The sequence below is a fragment of the Mustela erminea genome, chromosome 21 (assembly GCF_009829155.1).
Source record: "Mustela erminea isolate mMusErm1 chromosome 21, mMusErm1.Pri, whole genome shotgun sequence".
Classification (NCBI taxonomy): Eukaryota; Metazoa; Chordata; class Mammalia; order Carnivora; family Mustelidae; genus Mustela; species Mustela erminea.
The window spans coordinates 1,568,208-1,587,968 of record NC_045634.1 but is presented as its reverse complement, the minus strand read 5'-3'; the positions used below and the strand labels follow the sequence as shown (position 1 = coordinate 1,587,968).

At 43.8% G+C, this 19,761-nt stretch overlaps 1 protein-coding gene across 2 annotated transcripts in view; it reads left to right on the top strand.

The window, feature by feature from the left end:
- HGSNAT (heparan-alpha-glucosaminide N-acetyltransferase) overlaps positions 1-19,267 on the top strand; it is a 48,911-nt gene extending 29,644 nt beyond the window's left edge. For both annotated transcript variants that reach the window (XM_032328780.1, XM_032328781.1), the window contains exons 6-18: positions 126-195; positions 868-977; positions 3,009-3,085; positions 3,808-3,838; positions 5,833-5,993; positions 7,584-7,699; positions 10,341-10,462; positions 10,853-10,979; positions 12,907-12,993; positions 14,961-15,038; positions 15,635-15,705; positions 15,792-15,904; positions 16,855-19,267. In XM_032328780.1, coding sequence (XP_032184671.1) covers positions 126-195; positions 868-977; positions 3,009-3,085; positions 3,808-3,838; positions 5,833-5,993; positions 7,584-7,699; positions 10,341-10,462; positions 10,853-10,979; positions 12,907-12,993; positions 14,961-15,038; positions 15,635-15,705; positions 15,792-15,904; positions 16,855-17,036 — 1,345 coding nt within the window. In that variant the 3' untranslated portion in view covers positions 17,037-19,267. The remainder of the gene's footprint in view (positions 1-125; positions 196-867; positions 978-3,008; positions 3,086-3,807; positions 3,839-5,832; positions 5,994-7,583; positions 7,700-10,340; positions 10,463-10,852; positions 10,980-12,906; positions 12,994-14,960; positions 15,039-15,634; positions 15,706-15,791; positions 15,905-16,854) is intronic.
- Positions 19,268-19,761: the final 494 nt, after the last annotated feature.

Sequence of the window (19,761 nt, the reverse complement as noted above, 5' to 3'; positions counted from 1 at the left end):
AAAATGTTTAATTCTTTGACTTGTATAGAGTATGAACTTAATGAATTTTTTTCAGTACAGTACCTAATCATTTTGAAAATTCTGCCAAATAAAATAAATTAACTGAACTTTTTATTTATTTACAGTTTAGACGACTTTCATAATTGGATTTCTAAAGCAATAAATTCCCGGGAAACTGATCGCCTCATCAATTCTGTGAGTTATTAGAATGCAACACGTGTGGTGGTTTTCTCTATTTGGAATTTATAATTCCCTATTTAATAATCTTTATTATCTGGCTTAATTAATCTTATTTATATTGTGGAAGGCCAGGTCGGTCATGTGTTCTGTAGCCTTCATAAAGAGCAGCCTTATCTGCAGCTCTGGTGAAGAGCACCATCCTAGTGAAGCTGGAACTTTGGGTTGCATTATATGCATGATGTGGAGACATTTTTCTCTCTGCAGGCTGCACTGTTGAATCAATCCAGTTAAATAGAGAATATTAAGATAAAAACAATAGAGCCATCAATATGAAATTAAAAATAGATGGCTTCCTGTGGTAATTAAATATATTACTTATTTTAATAAATTCATTATGGACATAGATATGTCCATAAATGGGCATATTTGCTTGTCCTCTTGTACCAAATGCACTTACGGACCTGGTCTTTGTGGTGGTTCATCAGCATGGCTTGGCAGACAGCACAGAAATCAACTGTGAAAAACTAAACCTCTGGGTGGGACCTTTACAAAAGCAAATTAAAAGATTGTTCCAGACAATGGTTTTTAGCTCTCCCATCTGTTAATTTCTTTCCTAAAAAACCAGAAAACTGAAATTAACTCACTAGTATTATCAGCTGGCATGTTTCTCTCCCCGTTTTTCTGAAGGAGCTGGGGTCTCCAAGCAGGGCAGCCTCCATCGGTGGCGATGCTCAACCGGAAGCATGGCGTCCGCCCGCCGCAACACCACGCCTCCGCTGTGTAGACACATTCAGGGGGTATGTGGGGCTTCCATGGGGCATGGTGGGCACAGGTAGTCTAGAATTACATGTTTACACATAAACACGCTTTTAACTATTTTACATATCTTTTACTTCGTAGGATAGGCAGGACTTCTTGCTGTGAGAATAAAATCAGTGGCCTCTCTTTACTCAAAAACTGTCACGATAGCAAGTATAAAGTTGCTGGAGAAGAATCAAGGGATGAGGCCAGAGCGAGTTTGCGCTAGTATGGAGATTCTGCTGAGTTAAAGGTCATGTGGGCAGGCCGTGGCATGTCCATCTGCACCCCCCGTCCCATCAGACAAATGAAACACCAGCGTGCACCAGCCCCGGCCCTTCCCCACTGCTAGCAAAACAGCTTGAATATCAAGCCTTCTGGGAGGCAAATCCAGCGTCCTGCAGCAACTTGTTATTTTAGAGTTTGGGTAGAAGTGTGAGGGCCAGGACCCAACTCTGGAAATAAAGTTTAAAACCATATAGCTGAAAATAAACATGTAGGTGTTAGGTCTTCCATTTCTACCCATGGAGGGCTTTCTTTTCTTTTTTTTTCTTTTTATTAAGATTATTTATTTGATAGAGAGAGTAGGAGATAGAGGAGAAAGAGTAGGAGAAGCAGACTCCTCACTGATTGAGGAAACAGACCCTGTGGGGCTTGATTCCAGGACCCTGGGATCATGACTTGAGCCAAAGGCAGACACTTAACTGACTGAGCCACCATGTGCCCCTTATGGAGGGCTTTGAAACTCTGGTGATAATTACAATTCTGTCCCAGCCTCCTCAGACACTGAGTGCTCTGGGGTGCATGTTGGAAGCCAGGCAGTAATAAGAATTAAAACCACTGCAAAGGATTCTTGAATTCTCACCCTGTGCCAGGTACTGTTCTTACTTGTCGTAGTTTATTCAATCTCTTCACAATCCCGTGAGGCATGTCCTTTTAAAATGTGAACACGTACAGGTGAAGAGACTGGGCCACAGAGTTAAGTAACATGTCTGAGGTCACTTGGGGATGATGTGGGATGGCTGGGATCCGACTCCAGGAGTTTGGCTCCAGAGTCCCCACGGATAACCTCAGTGACACGCTCAAGTCTTCATTCTTCAGTATCTTACAGAATCAGCATTAAACAGTAGCATATTTAGAGTCTGTTTTATCATATTCCTCTCTCTTTTTTTTTTAGGAGAAAGGCAGGGAGAGGAGCAGAGGGAGAGAGAGAATCTTAAACAGACTCCACGCCCTCCATGAAGCCCAGTGTGGGGTTCGATCTCAAACCCTGAGATCATGACTCTCTGCAAGAGTCAGAAGCTTAACCAACAGCCACCCAAGAGCCCCTATTCCTCTTTTTTTCGATTCTCATTGCCACTTTTGGAGATGAGATATTAGCTGGTAGATAGGAACTAACATTTGTTAAGTGCCTAAAATGTGCCAAGCGCTGGTTAGGTGCCATGATACATATCATTTTCCTCGGTGGTTCCAGGGGTCCCTGTGGGTACGTTCCCTGTCTTACAGAGGAGCACACTGAGGTAACTGATGAGAGTTTTGCCCTAATAAGAGTTGAGGGCCCATGATTCGAGCCTTCAGCTCTAATGACTATGCCTTCTACTACAGTTCTTTAAACCTGCAACATCTAAGTAATTAGCACAGAGCGGAGTGATGGGAAATGTTCTGCTTTGTTTTCAAGTTACACAGTTCAGTGTCAGTGTAATTTTCTCTTAAGAAATCATGTTGGAGGGGTGCCTCCGTGGCTTAATCACTTGAGTGTCTGACTCTTGATCTCAGCTCAGGTCTTGATCAGGGTCATGAGTTCGAGCCCCACATGGAGCCTAGTTAAAAAAAAAAATCAGGTTGGAAATGTTGGCAACAGAGGGGCTTTGTGTAGGGCCCAAATTGTAGTAATTAGAAATAATAGTTTCCTGCTCTTTAAGTGTATCTGTGTTGTGACTGCCCCTGTGAGTGTAAGTGTGTCTCTTGCAGTTGGGCCATTCCCTGTCACATGGGCAAGCCCTGAAACTGTGCTCTTTGCTGCTTTACAGGATAGCTCTCATCCTCATGGTCTTCGTCAATTATGGAGGAGGAAAATACTGGTACTTCAAACACTCAAGTTGGAATGGTAAGATATTTCCTAAAAGTGGTATTGTTTGTGTAGGACCCCTTCAGAGAAGTGTGGACAAGAAAACCTCTCAGCATCCCCTCAGGAGCTCAGAGGCAAGGCCCCACCAGCCTCCTCTGAGTGCTGATCTCCTGCCCCCAGACCTTTAGATGATGCTGTTAACCCTTTGTTTTGTTCTTGCTTTTGTGTGCTGTGGCTTTGTAGTGCTTCACTGTGATAACAGTGGATGGCCAAGACTCTGCTGCAGGGCTGTGGGACTCTGCAGAAGCTGTTAAGAATTTAGTTGTAAATGATTCTTGTCATCTAGATACACTTTTTATTACAGCCACACGGGAGTTCTACCTTCTAAGACTCATGGTCCTCCTCAGGGTGCCATTGAACTCAGATTGGTCTGAGTGGTGTTGAGTAATGGTTGTGAATCTGGCTCAGTAGTTGGTTTAAGAATGGATTTTGAATAACACAGCTTAAAGATAACAGACTTGTCCACAGACTTCTACTCTGGTTTTCCCCTGCTCAGTCATGTTCTTAGGAAATGTACCAGGCCTGGTGACTGGGTCCGGGTCCCCAAGGAGTGTCTGTATGTTACTTCACAGTGTTTTCCTGTAAACTCTCAGTGTGAGTTTACTTTCCATATATATCAGTATATAATGGAGCCATTCATTTTAGGAAGTATTACATTCTAGAGTCTTTTTCCTTACTCTTGTGCTTGTGTTATTCTCCAGGACTGACGGTGGCTGACCTCGTATTCCCATGGTGAGTTGCATTCTACCACCAGGTCTTCCCTAGGTCATCCAAGTGTCCAGCTCATGCTGGAGCCTTTCTCTGAGACCATCCTTGAGTTTTGGGCCACAGGCCTGTGTTACTCACAGGTCCTTCCAAAAGTTATGTTACTGGATAGTTCATATGCTTGGTAAGAGGGTGTATCTAAAACCTGCATATAAAAGATGAATGATTTCACAGGGAACATTTTGTTCTTATAGATATGGTATATACATCTTGGGATCTTATAGGAAATCATAAATTCTGAATATGTGGTTAAATCCCACTAATCCTGAAAATAAGTATAAAAATCATATTTCCTAGAAGAAATTATAGTATATTGGCATCAGGAAATTCTGATAAGTATGTAACAGGGCAATGATAGTATTAATTAAAATTTAAAGTAATACAGGAATGACCCACTCTGTCTCTGATCATCTGTGACTTGTTCACCTTGTTAAGGGACCCTGACTTCCTGTATAGTGTGGGATTTGTGTCATTGCCTCTGACGCTTTGAGTGACTTTGTCCCATTTGTAGGAAGTAGTACTAGCTATTGGTTTATGTTTTTGGTCCCTTCTGTTTCATCACAATATGAATTCAGGGTTTCTTGCGGAGGAGCTGCGATTCTTGCTTGAGGTGGTTTTGGGTTTGAGGAAGTTTTACATGCCTGAAGACTTGGTAATTATTTATGTACTTTTTTTTTTTTTTTTAATTGTTTTTTTTTTTTTTTTTTTAAAGATTTTATTTATTTATTTGACAGAGAGAGATCACAGTAGACAGAGAGGCAGGCAGAGAGAGAGAGAGGGAAGCAGGCTCCCTGCTGAGCAGAGAGCCCGATGCGGGACTCGATCCCAGGACCCTGAGATCATGACCTGAGCCGAAGGCAGCGGCTTAACCCACTGAGCCACCCAGGCACCCTGTACTTTTTTTTTTTTAAAGATTTTATTTATTAGAGAGCGCGCGTGCATGAACAAGGTGCAAAGGCAGAGGGAGACGCAGACTCCCTGCTGAGCAGGGAGCCCAATGCTTGGTTCGATCCCAGGAAACTGGGATCATGAATTGAGCTGAAGGCAGATGCTTAATGGACTGAACCACCCAGAGTTCCCATTTATGTACATTCTTTATGAGATTCCCTGTAGGAAATGCGTTCTTATTTCTGTTACTGGACACTTTTTATCCAATTAGGTGACCCCAAGAAGGGAAGCCAGGGGATATCAAGAAATGTGGCAAGGGCAAACTCTCACCTCTGTTAGCCCTCATGCTCAATCATTGGAAAGATTGCTATTCTGACTTTTTTTTTTTTAAAGAATTAATTTAGTAAAAGGCAAGAAAAGAGGTATGTGGCTCAGACAAAATTAGAAAAAGAAATAGCTTTCATTTTTCTTTCAGGAGAAAGAGTGAATATAGGAATGATTGATGTATGTTGTTTGTTTCTCAGGGACTTTGAGGGTGTGGTCTTGAATGTCTAGAGTCTTCATCATTGTTTCTCTCTTTTTAAAATTTAATTTAATTAAAAAAATTTTTTAATTAACATATAATGTGTTATTAGCCCCAGGGGTACAGATCTGTGAATCGCCAGGTTTATACACTTCACAGCACTCACCATAGCACATACCCTCCCCAGTGTCCATAACCCAGCCACCCTCTCCCTACATCCCCGCCCTGCAACCCTTAGTTTGTTTTGTGAGATTAAGAGTCTCTTATTGTTTCTCTTTAATAATTAATGGGAGACTTTGTCCTTGGATTGTACTCAGCCCTGAAGAATTTTCCTTCTAGGATATGACTTGATGGTGCACAAACCTTAGAGGCCAAAATGGTTTTGTTCTTATTCTTCCTCCAGTGTTACTTTTGTAATTGGCTACTTTAGAAAAATAATGTATCACTTCTTTTATGTAGTAGATTACAAAATATTAATGATATATAGACCAAAAAAAAAAAAAAGCCACCCTAGAAATGATCACCTCTTTATAGCTGTCTTTTTTTCTAGGTTTGTATTTATTATGGGATCTTCAGTTTTTCTATCAATGACTTCGATACTGCAGCGAGGATGTTCAAAATTCAGATTGCTAGGGAAAATTGCATGGAGGAGTTTCCTGTTAATCTGTATAGGAGTGGTCATTGTGAACCCCAATTATTGCCTTGGTCCATGTAAGTATTTTTTCACCTCTTGTTAGTATATATTGTGGTTGAAATGTGGAAGCTACATGTCATAATTTTTTTTTTTTTAAAGATTTTATTTATTTATTTATTTGTCAGAGAGAGAGAGGAGTGAGAGTGAGCACAGGCAGACAGAGTGGCAGGTAGAGGCAGAGGGAAAAGCAGGCTCCCTGCCAAGCAAGGAGCCCCATGTGGGACTAGATCCCAGGACGCTGGGATCATGACCTGGGCTGAAGGCAGCTGCTTAACCAACTGAGCCACCCAGGCGTCCCTACATGTCATAATTTAAAAGAAATATAATTCCTCCATCTCAGATTCCCGCAAAAAGAACAGTTGTTGGAAAAGTATATACCTGCTTGTATAACTTCGGGCATTATTGTCACTGTCTTTGGACTTCAGACCTGGGAAGAGCTTCTGAGACCACTCAGACCCTTCTGCTGTACAAAGGAAGACTCTGAGTCCTAGAGAGATTGAAGTGCTTTCTGTGGGTCTTCTGAGGCAGGAACAGAGTAGTAGGGCCAGATCAGGTCACCTTGTTCTGGACCCTGCCTTCCTGCCACTTTGGATTCATCGACTTCCATAGTAAGGAGATTGGTAGTTCAAGAATCCACCTTTGTCATCACATGTATGCCCGCTGGGTTGCTGGAAAGGAATATCTCTGTTATTGCTTTAGCAGTGAGTGAGATGGGAAGGCCGAGGGAAGGACGCATACCCCGTGCTTGGGACGTGCATCAGGGTCAGGGAAGGCAATAGTTAGCTGTGCTCAAGGGGCGTACAGTGGCATTAGCAAAACAGGACAGTTATCTGGACAGTAGCCAGATTGTCCCCATGGACAAGAAGCACTAAGAGTAGCCATTAGGGGGAGATAGAGGTCACTTCCAGTTGTGGTCAGAAGGGAAGGTATCATTGAATAGTTGATTCGATGCATCTCAAAAAAATGAGCCACTGCTCCCAGGAGAATATATTATAGGATTCATTACATGGTCCCATTCTTCCAGTGATGTAGCCTTGTAGCCTATAGGACAGGGAGAGTCTGTTGGTGGCCTGTGCTGGCTCTGCAAGTTGCTGGTGGATGTGGGAGTCGACTGAATCCATACCCAGAATGATAAAGGGCCAGGAGAGGAACTTCAGGTAGTCCTTGCTTTATCTCATACTGAAGGAACATGTGTTTTTTTTTTTTGTTTTGTTTTTTTAAGATTTTATTTATTTATTTGAGAGAGAGAGTGAGAGAGAGCATGAGAGGGGAGAAGGTCAGAGGGAGAAGCAGACTCCCCATGGAGCTAGGAGCCCTATGTGGGACTAGATCTGGGGACTCCGGGATCATGACCTGAGCCGAAGGCAGTTGCCCAACCAACTCAGCCACCTACGCACCTGAACACGGGTTCTTTTCCCTGTGTCTCAGCTCGCCACTTCCTGCTATGAGTTTGAGCCAAGTCCCCTATGCATTCCTATCTCCAAAGGCCTGGACAACAACTTAAGTGCGATAGAGATATGCTTTCCCCCCTCTAGAGAACAGTAATGTTGTCTAGGGCAGGAGGAGGAATGCTGGCTAACACTTCACCAAATTTGTGCCTTTTGCAGTGTCTTGGGATAAGGTACGAATTCCTGGTGTGCTCCAGAGGCTGGGGGTGACCTACTTTGTAGTTGCTGTGTTAGAGCTCATCTTTGCTAAACCTGTGCCTGAAAGTTGTGCCTTGGTAAGAAATCCTACTTTTAAACATAGGGTCGGGGGGGATGGTGGGAATCACTGTATGATTTTCAGAATCTTCTTTAGTTCTGGGCAGAGTAGTGTATCTCAGTAGACTCCTTAACTCTATTAGTCAAGTGCATCTTTTTTTCAATTAGTTATTTTCCTTTAGTCTTTACATCAATCCTTTTTCTCTGTTGTGGGGAAAGAAAAACAAATACCATGAGATCTACCCTCTTAATACATTTTTAAGTTCCCAGTAATCAAATGCATTTTGATGGCATTAAATAATATCACCATCAGCTAGTTCACTAGTTCAGTCTTTGGGGGCATTACTGCCAGTTTTTCCATTTCGTCGTAGTACAGGATATTTAGAAAACTCACAAAACATTTCAGTGTCTATATGGATGCTGTGAAGATTCATCTTAGAGGAAAATGCCAGAGTAGGGTAGAGGAGAATGACAGTATTATCCTTGGCAGTCTTGGCTACTTCATATTTCTTTTTTGTGGGAAGTATGAGAGCCTCACTTCTTTCACGATTGCTTTCTATCTTACTATAAATTACTCTGTTGAGATACCGCAGGTGGAGCTTTTTTCCCATAGTAGAGACAAATATTCAGGAAGAAATGCTTAAATTCTTCTACTTGGGGTCCTTCTTAATAAATTAATAAAGCTGTATTTGTTTTCTGGCTCCTTTCCGTATATGTGACTAGCAAATTCATTACTAAACTGATTTTCTTGGCTCTTCCTGTAATGATTGCTTGGTCATATATCCTTGGAATGTATTGGATCATTATTCATTTACCTGCTCTCCCTTCTAGATCATTGTTTGTGTACCCTCTGCTGTGGATTTTCTTGAGATGAAGTGAGATGAGACATGAATGTGGGCTTGGTTAGTCATGTGGAACCCAAGGTCTGTGGAGGCTCATCCGCCACCCCGACAATGGAGCGAGGGTTTGGGTGAGATACCAGGGATAGGTAGGCTGTACTCCTTCCTTCAGTCAGGACAGCTCCAAAAGTTTAAATTTCATTTTCCTTTCTTAAAATGTGGTTTTTAAAATAGCTTTTTAAAGATTTTATTTATTTATTTTGACAGAGAGAAATCACAAGTAGATGGAGAGGCAGGCAGAGAGAGAGAGGGAAGCAGGCTCCCTGCTGAGCAGAGAGCCCGATGTGGGGCTTGATCTCAGGACCCCGAGATCATGACCTGAGCCGATGGCAGCGGCTTAACCCACTGAGCCACCCAGGCGCCCCTAAAATAGCTTTTTATTTTTATTTTTATTTTTATTTTTTTTTAAAGATTTTATTTATTTGTCAGAGAGAGAGCGAGCGAGAGTGAGCATAGGCAGACAGAGTGGAAGGCAGAGTCAGAGGGAGAAGCAGGCTCCCTGCGGAGCAAGGAGCCCAATGTGGGACTCGATCCCAGGACGCTGGGATCATGACCTGAGCCGAAGGCAGCTGCTCAACCAACTGAGCCACCCAGGCGTCCCTAAAATAGCTTTTTAAATGGCAGCTTTATTGAGATACATTTCACATACCATAAAACTCACCAGTTTGAAGTGTGTAATTCAGTGATACTTAGTATATTCACAGAGTTGTGCAGTAATCACCATTACCCAATTCTAGAACGTTTTCCTAACCTCACAAGAAACCCTGTACTCACTACCAGCCACTCGCTGTTCCTCGTGACTCTCCCAGTCCCAGGCAACCCCTCCTCCACTTTCTGTCTCTGTAGATTTACCTGTTTTGGACATTTCATATAAATGGAATTATATAACATGTGCCTTGTGGTTTGGTTTCTTTCACTTAGCATATTTTTCAAGGACTGTGTATTGGTGCTTTATTCCTTTTTATTGCTGAATAATACTTCATTTTATGAATGTACTACTTTCTTGATACATTCATCAATTGATAGGCATTTGACTTATTTCCATTCTTTGGCAAGTATGAATAAAGATTCTATGTATATTTGTATATAAGTTTTTGTGTGAACATCTGTTTTCAGTTCTCTTGGATGTAAGAGTAGAATTGTCCAGTTAATTTTTTTTAAGATTTTATTTATTTATTTAGAGAGTGAGCATGAGTAGGGGAGGGGTGGAGGGAGAGGGAGAGAGCGAATCCCAAACAGACTCTGTGCTGAGCGCAGAGCTGGATGCAGGGCTTGATCTTACCTGAGCCGAAATCAAGAGTTGGGCACTTAACTGACTGAGCCATCCTGGTGTCCCATCCAGTGATTTCTTTTTTTTTTTTAAGATTTATTTATTTATTTGACAGACAGAGATCACAAGTAGGCAGAGAGATAGACAGAGAGAGAGGAGGAAGCAGGCTCCCTTGCTGAGCAGAGAACCCGATGTGGGGCTCGATCCCAGGACCCTGGGATCATGACCTGAGCCGAAAGCAGAGGCCTTAACCCACTGAGCCACCCAGGCGCCCCCAGTGATTTCTTCTTAACTAATGTTTTACTATATTCATGGAGAGGGGCAGGTAGACCACATAACATATATGAAATAAACATGCATCTGTTTTTGTATTACTACCATACAGGCCAACAGAAGAATCACCAGGAATTTCCCAAATATGTTTACTGCTTATTTCTTCCTCTTCTACTTACATGTAGTTCATTTCTGTTTTTTTAATAACTCCTCACTCAGGAGAGAAGCTGCTTTTCCCTTCGAGACATCATCTTCAGCTGGCCCCAGTGGCTCTTCATTCTAATGCTGGAAAGCATTTGGCTGGCTTTGACATTCTTCTTGCCTGTTCCTGGATGTCCTACGTAAGTGAGCCCATGTAGGTAATCCCTTTTTGCATGTCCTTTTCTGCCAAGTCAGAGCTTCTGGGGTGAGAACTTGCAGATTTCCTGAGGAAGAGGAACTTGCTTTCTCTCTTTCTTCTTTTTTGAGGCATCATGTGTATTGGGAGAGGAGTTTGGTGTATGTCCAGAGGACTGTCTCCATGAGGCTTTTTCGGGGTCTGTTTGAAGGGAAGTTGGGCTGCCCGCCTTAGCTTGTGGGGAGTAGTCAAGTCAGAAGAGCATCCGTGAGGAGTGCGTGGTGCCAAGGGGTCTCTGTGTTTGAAGCTTCTTGTTGGGCTCTGACTGTTGCCAGGATAAGCCTTAATTCCCACTGAAGTCTTGTTCATTAAGTACATGTTTTCACTTTCCCAGTGGTTATCTCGGCCCTGGTGGTATTGGAGATTTGGGGAAGTATCCAAATTGCACTGGAGGAGCTGCTGGCTACATTGACCGCCTGCTTTTGGGACATGACCACATTTACCAGCATCCTTCTTCCGCCGTGAGTGAGACAACCTTGCACTTTTAGCGAGACCCTTGGGAGCTCTGAAGTGAAGGAAAACAGAAAGGGCTGGCCAACTGGAGACTCTGTCCATTTAACAAACTATCATGAGAACTAATTTTTATTTGAAAAGTTCACTGATTTAGGAAATGGAATGTTTATTATGGGGCTGTGTATCTCAGTAACTTTGGATTTGAAAGTGCAGATGTGGGGTGCCTGGGTGGCTCAGTGGGTTAAGCCTCTGCCTTCGGCTCAGGTCATCATGCCAGGGTCCTGCGATCAAGCCTCACATCAGGCTCTCTGCTCAGCAGGGAGCCTGCTTTCTCCTCTCTCTCTCTCTGCCTGCTTCTCTGCCTACTTGTGATTTCTGTCAAATAAATAAATAAAATCTTAAAAAAAAAAAAAAGAAAGTGCAGATGCAGTGGATCAGGCATGTGGTGGCTCAGCTCAGACTTCCTGGCAGCAGACTCTGAGGCCCAGATTGGTGTGTAGGAAGCTTTCAGGTCATCCTTTTGGAATCAGCCCCTGCTCAGGATCAGAGGAAGCAGGAACGGGCAGAAGGGGACGTTGGACTGGCTGGTAGTTACACAAAACCTTAGCTAATCTCCTGGGGGCCTATACTGGTGCTTTAGAGTTGTTCTGAATTGGAGTCAGGGATCGGGCCATTGGATGTGGACCACCCTCAGCAGGGGAGTTTGGCTCTTGGAGAGGCAGCTCTCTTCAGTCAAGGACAGATCCAGAAAAGGGACTTGGCTGAGAGCTTTTGACCAGTGATATTTCTACCAGCTCAGGGAATGAATACTTCAGTCCTAAGAGGCATGGGCAGGGGAATATCTGAGGGATGCACTGTGGCATCCATTGCACTGTTTCCAAATTTCTGCAGTTTCTACATGGATGCTTGTTTTATAATAAAATAATACAGATATATATTTAAAAAAATTTTTTTTAGGGGCGCCTGGGTGGCTCAGTGGGTTAAGCCGCTGCCTTCGGCTCAGGTCATGATCTCAGGGTCCTGGGATCGAGTCCCGCATCGGGCTCTCTGCTCGGCAGGGAGCCTGCTTCCCTCTCTCTCTCACTCTCTGCCTGCCTCTCCGTCTACTTGTGATTTCTCTCTGTCAAATAAATAAATAAAATCTTTAAAAAAAAATTTTTTTTAAAGATTTTATTTATTTACTTGAGAGAAAGAGAGCACAAGTAGGCAGAGCAGCAGGCAGAGGGAGAGGGAGAAGCAGGCTCTGCTGAGCAGGGAGCTGGATGGGGGTCACGATCCAAGGACCCTGAGGCAAAGGCAGATGCTTAACCAACTGAACCACCCAGGTGCCCCCAGAAAATGTTATTTGCCGTAAAGGAAGTTAGGAAGGAACAGACTTTTTTTTTTTTTAAAACATCTTATTTATTTGAGAGAGAGCACAAAGGGAGTGGGGTAGGGTGGGGCAGAGGGAGAGGGAGAAGCAGGCTCCCCACTGAGCAGGAAGCCTGACATAGGGCTTGATCCCAGGACCCTCAGATTACGACCTGAGCTGAAGGCAGCCACCTAACCAGCTGAGCCAGTTCCAGGTGTCTCAGAAACAGCTTTTTGATGTTACAGTAGGGTTGACTAAAGGGAATAAACCTGACAGTGACGAAGGTATTATGGACAGTTTTGGAACCAGTTAGGGATGCATCAAATCATTGGCCCCTGAAGTTGAAGTGGCTGTTCTGGGTCATGGCTCATCCCTGGGCTCTACGGTCCCTTCTGGTATCATACACCCCACACTTTAATGATCAGAAGTATTCTGCCTATAATCCCCACAAGCTGGCCATGAATTTCTGCAGCAAAAATGAAAACCATTGAATTCTGGAGTGTTTTTAAGTTTGTATTTGATCTCTGAATTGTTTGCGTGCATTTTGTGGTCTGAGTCCTGCCTTCTTTTTCTGTTTTGTTAAGGTGCTTTATCATACCCAGGTGGCCTACGATCCAGAGGGAATTTTAGGGAGCATCAACTCCATTGTGATGGCATTTTTAGGCGTTCAGGTATTTGTTCATTTCATTAGGGTGTACATTTTTCTGACAGTTCATGATTATTCATCACTAATTCAAAAACTGTTTAATTAAAACAAGTAATTGGAAGCATACCTTCTATGGTCTAATAAATTCTGTTATATGTGACAGATTGTCAAAATCAGAAGTTGCTAAAATTCAGCACATGGAAATAATTAGGTATAATTCCTATATTACCTCTCCCCCAAATTCTCATTGTTTATATGGCTTATCTTAGGAATGAAGGCATAGCAGTTTCTGGGTAAAAGGTCTCCCTGTTGGAGGGTGCAAAATGTTTGGGTGCTGGTGGTGTTGGGAAGTCCCTGTGTTCCCTCCTGTCACATTTCTTTCTTTTGTACCCACTCTGTATGCTTTTAGGTTATGCATATTGTATACCAGAGTCAAATACAGGTTGTTCTTGGTTTATCTCACATGCGATTTTTTAAAAATTCTGAGCAGTCTACATTTTTTTCCCCCCTAAAGTTCTCCTTATTGGTGTTTGGAACTCTTTTTTGAGCAGAGCTATCTCGGGGGAGGGAAAAGTCTGTAAAGCAGCAGATGGAAGGCTCTGATGAAAATATTCATGTCCATGTGGCTTTTGAGTACTTGAAATGTGGCTAGTATGACCAAGGAACAAAATTTTAAATTTCTTTTCAATTAATTTAAATTTAACTTCAAATAGTCTCCAATATGGCTAGTAGCTACCATATTGGATAGTGTGGATCTAAAACGTATACATTTTGGTGATTCATATTTAGAAATACTGCTCTATACTCACCTCTGTAGCACACTACAGTTCACAGTGGGTACTTTCACATATATTCATTTCATTCCTGTATCTGCAGATCTGCAAGGATGAATCTAGGCCACCAAGAGCAGCCTGGGGTAGGGTTAGGAGTGAGACCTGGGGCCACACTGTCTGGGCTTGAACCTGCTCTACCACTTTCTTTTTTTTTTTTTTTTTAAGATTTTATTTATTTATTTATTTGACAGAGAGAGATCACAAGTAGGCAAAGAGGCAAGCAGAGAGAAAGAGGAGGAAGCAGGCTCCCTGCTGAGCAGAGAGCCCGAGGTGGGACTCGATCCCAGGACCCTGAGATCATGACCCGAGCCAAAGGCAGCGGCTCAACCCACCGAGCCACCCAGGCGCCCCTGCTCTGCCACTTTCTAACTGGGTAGCCTCGGGCATGTTCATCCCTCTGTGCTCTGATAGCATCTACTTCAGGAATGGGTGGAGAGGACTGAGTAATTCCTGTGAAATTCTAAGAACTGGCACATAGAAAACATTCATAAATTTTAGTTTTAGTCACAAGTTATTACGAACATTTTCTTATCCTTTGATTTTTTCAGAAATTAATTCCTAATTTCAGGGGATTTGAGGCAAAGTCCAGATTGTACTGCTTCTGTTTCTGCCTCTAGTACCAGCCTCTTCTTTACTGCCACTAAACTGGGCTGTCTAGCAGGCCAGTCTGAGCTGGTCCCGTGTTACTGGTTTTTTTTGGGGGTGGGGGAGAAGTGACTTTCCTCAGCTCCCTCTTATGCATGGGAGAAAGCCTGTGCCTCACCAGTGAGACCCACAAACCCACCTTCCCCCCACCTTCCCAACCCTCTAGCCTTTCTCAGTGACCTGCAGCTCAGGGACGCGTGCTCTTTCAGCCATCTGACCTGTTTCTGTGCATGCTGTTCCATTCTGCCCAGATGCCCTTCCTGCTTTGCACTCGTAGCCTCAACCGGACGGCACTTCCTCCCTGGCATCTCCTCCCATCTTCCCGAGGAGTCCCCCGTGCCTCTGTGGCCAGTCGTCAAGGGCAGGGGTGACGTTCCATTCCTCTCGGTAATCCCCGCATCTAGCAGCATGCCTGGCAGATGAGTCTATCTGTTGAGTGATTAGGATGTAGAGGAACACAAAACACGAATATACCTTAAGCAGTTCTCTTGGTCATCTGTGTTTTCTTCTCCAGGCAGGAAAAATACTCTTGTATTACAAGGATCAGACCAAAGACATTCTGATCAGATTTACTGCCTGGTCTTGTTTTCTAGTAAGTAACTGGCATTCCTCACTAAAATCCTATCTATACATGTTTCGAAGAAAGAAAACGTTGAGCAGCACTGGACAGCAGCTGCCACCACAGCATAGGGTTACATTCTTCACCAGAACAGCGGAGAGGAACATGTCTTTACACCTGAACTCTCAGGTTTATTTTCTTAGGCAAATGTCTTTATAACTAAGAGTGTTTGCTGTCGAACAGGCCAGCTGGAGTCGTGAAGAAATGGTGTGGGTTCCAGTGGGGAGCCAGACCAGGAAGAGCAGGGTAATAGCTATCAGAGGTCCGCTTCCAGATCTCCCAGTGACGGAGAGTTGAAAGTTGGGCTCTTCATTTTATCCTTCACATGTCCTCTCTAATTTATTTATTTGTTTACCTTTGACTCAGGAGAACGCTTTGGAGATTTTTTGTTTTGGAGAATATTTTTAGTTATGCATCTTGAAAATAGTTTTCCAGTTAAAAGAATAAAATGTAAGACACAATTTTCAGGCCTTCCTAAGTAATTAAATAACATATTTTCCAGTTTTGAAGCATAATTGTTTTTTGAGATAATATTTTAAAAAACTAACATCCTTCTCCCCCTTTTATAGGGGCTTATTTCTATTGCTTTGACGAAATTTTCTGAAAATGAAGGCTTTATTCCAATAAACAAAAATCTGTGGTAAGTATAGAAAATAATGTTGGGTTGATCTTGCTGATACTGGATGTGCTCCTCAGGAGCCCTGAAACACCTCATTCACCTTGTAGGTCCGTTTCATATGTCACCACACTGAGCTCCTTTGCCTTCTTCATCCTGCTTATCCTGTACCCCATTGTGGATGTGAAGGGACTGTGGACAGGAACCCCGTTCTTCTACCCAGGTAAACCTCTAATTCGGAGTTGATGATGGTGACCTAGTGGGCAGGCCCAGAGACAGCTGAGCATGCCCAGTGCTGTGATCTGAGGCCATGGCCCCTCGTGGCAGGTTTCCAAGATGCAGACTGAGAGAGAAAGCCACTGGGGCCACATGCAGGACATGCCTGGCCTGTTCCAAAGGAGTCCACCCATTTTATTGGTTAAGATTGTAGGGTCACAACCAAGTACCACTTGTTTCTTCAGGCAGTCCTGAGTTGTGGAGCATCAAAAACAATCCAGGGGATATCATTCAGTTTCTAATGCTTCAGCAATGAGACCATGCCTTCTTTCCGAATATAAATGTTCTGCCTTATAGATGATGCATAAGAAATATCAAGAGATACTGGAGATAAATGGTATCAAGAGATAAATGGAATGGTTTTGATGCAAATCTGCCTGAAGACTGAGAGACACAATCACTTTTTTTTAAAGATTATTTATTTGAGAGAGAGAGAGAGCATATGCATGCAGGGTGGAGAGCGGCAGAAGGAGAGAGAGAGAGAGAAAATCTCTGCCATGAGTGCAGATCCCACGTTGGGGCCTGATTCCAGGACCCTGTGATCATGACCTGAGCTGAAACCAAGAGTTAGATGCTTAACTGACTGAGCCACCTAGGTGCCCTAGATCCAGTCATTTTCAGTGACTCACTGACAGATTTTTCTGACCTCAAGTTTCCGTCCTAGAAAAGATAAGTTAATGATTTTGGCTCTCCTTATAGATTTAGTATTCAGGAATTACATCATTATAAATATTTTCTAATATTTGATTTAGCTTATACTTAAGTATTTAAGAAGTGCATTATTTATTAAGTGTGTGCATTTTGTTTTTTTCACTAAAGTCAAATTTCAAGAATTAAACAGATGATCAGATGTGACTCAGGAAAATATTATTATTATTTTCTGTATTTCTTCTCCAGGAATGAACTCTATTCTGGTGTACGTTGGCCATGAGGTGTTTGAGAACTACTTCCCCTTTCAGTGGAAGCTACAGGATAATCAGTCACACAAAGAGCACCTAACTCAGAACATAGTCGCCACTGCAGTTTGGGTGCTCATTGCCTACATTCTTTATAAAAAGAAGGTTTTTTGGAAAATCTGACAGCTCCAGCTGAAATGCATTGCTAGCAGACTCTAGTGGGCCTGCGGGAGTGTTGAAGCAGCCTTTATTAAAGGGAACCATGAATTATAGAATCAGTAGGATGTGTATTTCCCAGTGATTGGGGAAGGTGCTCATGTGCTCTGGCTGGTTTACTATGATGCGGCTGTTTATCAGAACTCTGTATATTTGAGACTTATATGTTTGGAATATAATCGTCTTTTTTCTCCATCTTCTATGTAAATGGACGAATTTAGAATTTCATTTTAAGGATTTGTCATTTAACTCTTCAAAAGGAAATTGCCATGGGCATTTTGTGTCTGTGACAGATAAAACAATCTAAAGTCTAATTTTTATTATCTTGTTTTCCTGTAGACTGCCTTTCCAGGTACACACATGCCAGCCAAGAATACCTTCATTTCTACTGTGGCTGACTAGAAGTCTTATCGAATGGGATGGGTAGTGATGTGGCCTGATATTTTTTGTGGTTAAGTGCAGTTTAGTATTTTAAGAAAGTCAGTAATTTCCTTTTCAGATTTGCAAGGCATTGGTGGGTCCAAAAAATGCCTTTCTGTCTTAAGAGATTCTCTCCTTTTCCCTACTTGGAAAAGGATGTTAAAATATAGATGTGTTATTCCAGCCACTCTTGCTTATAGTTATAATACTTACATACGTATTTGGCTGTCTGTCTGCCTACTTGTCTGTCTCTCACTGTGTGTCTAGATGGTGGCTGGCACCCAGGGTCTAGTGTGGCAGAGAAAAGCACACTGCCTTGCTTGTGGCGCCAGCTTTGCCATCCTTGCCGTGTGAGATGCCAGCAAGTCCCATGGCCTCTCTGGGCGCGTGTTCCCTCATCTGTGAAATGAGGGAGACAGGGATGACCTCTCTGGTTCCTTCCAGCTCTTAGGCTCACTGAGGTGGGATACATCAGTAGCTTTTCTGAAATCCTTAGGAAAATAATTTTATTACAGAGAACTCTTCAAAATAAGTGATAATGAAAAGTTAAACAAACAAAGCAAGACTCTCATTGGAGTAAATCTTTTCAGAACGACCCTCCACAGTGGAGGCACTTTCCTGTGTGGAATCACGAAACTGAAGAAATAGTGTTTCAGGAGTGAAGACAGGAGACATTTTGAAAACAGCACTTTTCTATGATGCATCATCATGCTTAACGACTTTTCTGTGAGAATTCCGTATGGAAGAAAAGGTGGAACAGGTTGTGCTCGGGCCCGCTCTTCCGCGGTGCGACGGGGCCACCTCCACGTCTCTCCGCCGTTACCACAGTAGGACGACTCCGGCCTGCGTTCCGCCGTGGACCTCCACCCCGAACCCTTAGCCCCCCTCGTCACTGCCCGCGGGTCACTCCGCCCTGGACACCCGCCAGCACGCCGCCACCCCATCTTCCCGCTTCTCTCCCCAAATCCAGACTTTCCCTCGGGATATTCCCAGCTCCCTGAATGGCTCCTTCTCTGTCTCCAGCTGCGACACTCCGTCACCTCTCACCTTACCTCCTCCATGCCCGCTTTGCCATACTTCGTCATTCCTGTCTTCTGCCCGACACCCGCTTTCTCGCCGCGCGCCCCGTGTCACTCCGGCCCGGGCTTCCCTCAGTCCTTTCTCTGTGAAGTCACTATCCGATGCCTCCACATGAAGCTTTATGCAGCAGAGCTCGGTTCGGGGAAGATCGCTCTTCAGAAGCTCCCCTCAAAGTTGGAACCGCTTTGTCTGGCGTGTGTGGTTAGAGAACCACCCTCTGCGGAGCCCGCCGCTTCTCCCAGTTGCTTGCCCCGCCCATCCGCCCGAGCCCCGCCCCCTGCTCGGGCCCTGCCCAAGAGGCCTGGGCCCCGCCCGCCCCGCGTTTACCAGCCAGCTGGGCTCGTCCTTCCGCAGCTCTTAGCCCTTCCTGCTTCTGTCTTTAACAGCTTTTCCTGCTTTAATTTTCCCCTTAATTTTCTCTAGACCCCCTACTTCTCAAACACCTTCTCTAATCTTGTATTCTCAGACGAAGGTGGTATTTTTTCCCTCATAATACCTCCTGGGATCAGTCTCATGGCATTTACTGCTTTCTGCCTGGTATGATGTAGTTACTTGTGTACATGTCTCATTTCCCGCACCAGTCCCTGAGCTTGTTAAGAGCAAGAATTATGTCTTGTTCATCTATATATTCCTCATGGTGCACACACAGTGCCTGGTACTTAGCAGGCGCTAAATAAACATGTAACAAAGCAAAGCAATGGTGGTTTTTGTTTTTAATATTTAAGTGTTGATAAAATTACTATGCCCGGAGTGCCCCATGAAAATGTTGCTTTTGCTAATGTGTAAGGGGACAGTCGGTGAGGAAACCTGCTGCTGTGCTTCTCTCGCAGCGAGTCATCGTGGATGGTCACATTGATCCCAAGTCCTGGCAAGTCAGCCTGACCTGGGCCTCTCCAGATGAGTTATCCAGAAGCATTTCTTGAATTAGGGAGTGATATATCAGGGTGTATTGAGCTGTAGGCACCAGGAAATCCTGATTCAGCTGGGTTTTAAGGAAAACTTGGCTCACATAGGAAGGCCCGAGGTGGGCTGGCTCCAGCTCACTTGCCTGTGAGGCCAGCGCACGCTGACAGCTACAGACACTTGACTGCGACACCCACCCAAAGGAGAGGGCTTCCCATCTGTGCATCTCATGACATCGTTAGAAAACCCTCCCCAGAAGCCTCTCAGCAGTCCTCCCCTTGTGTCTCAC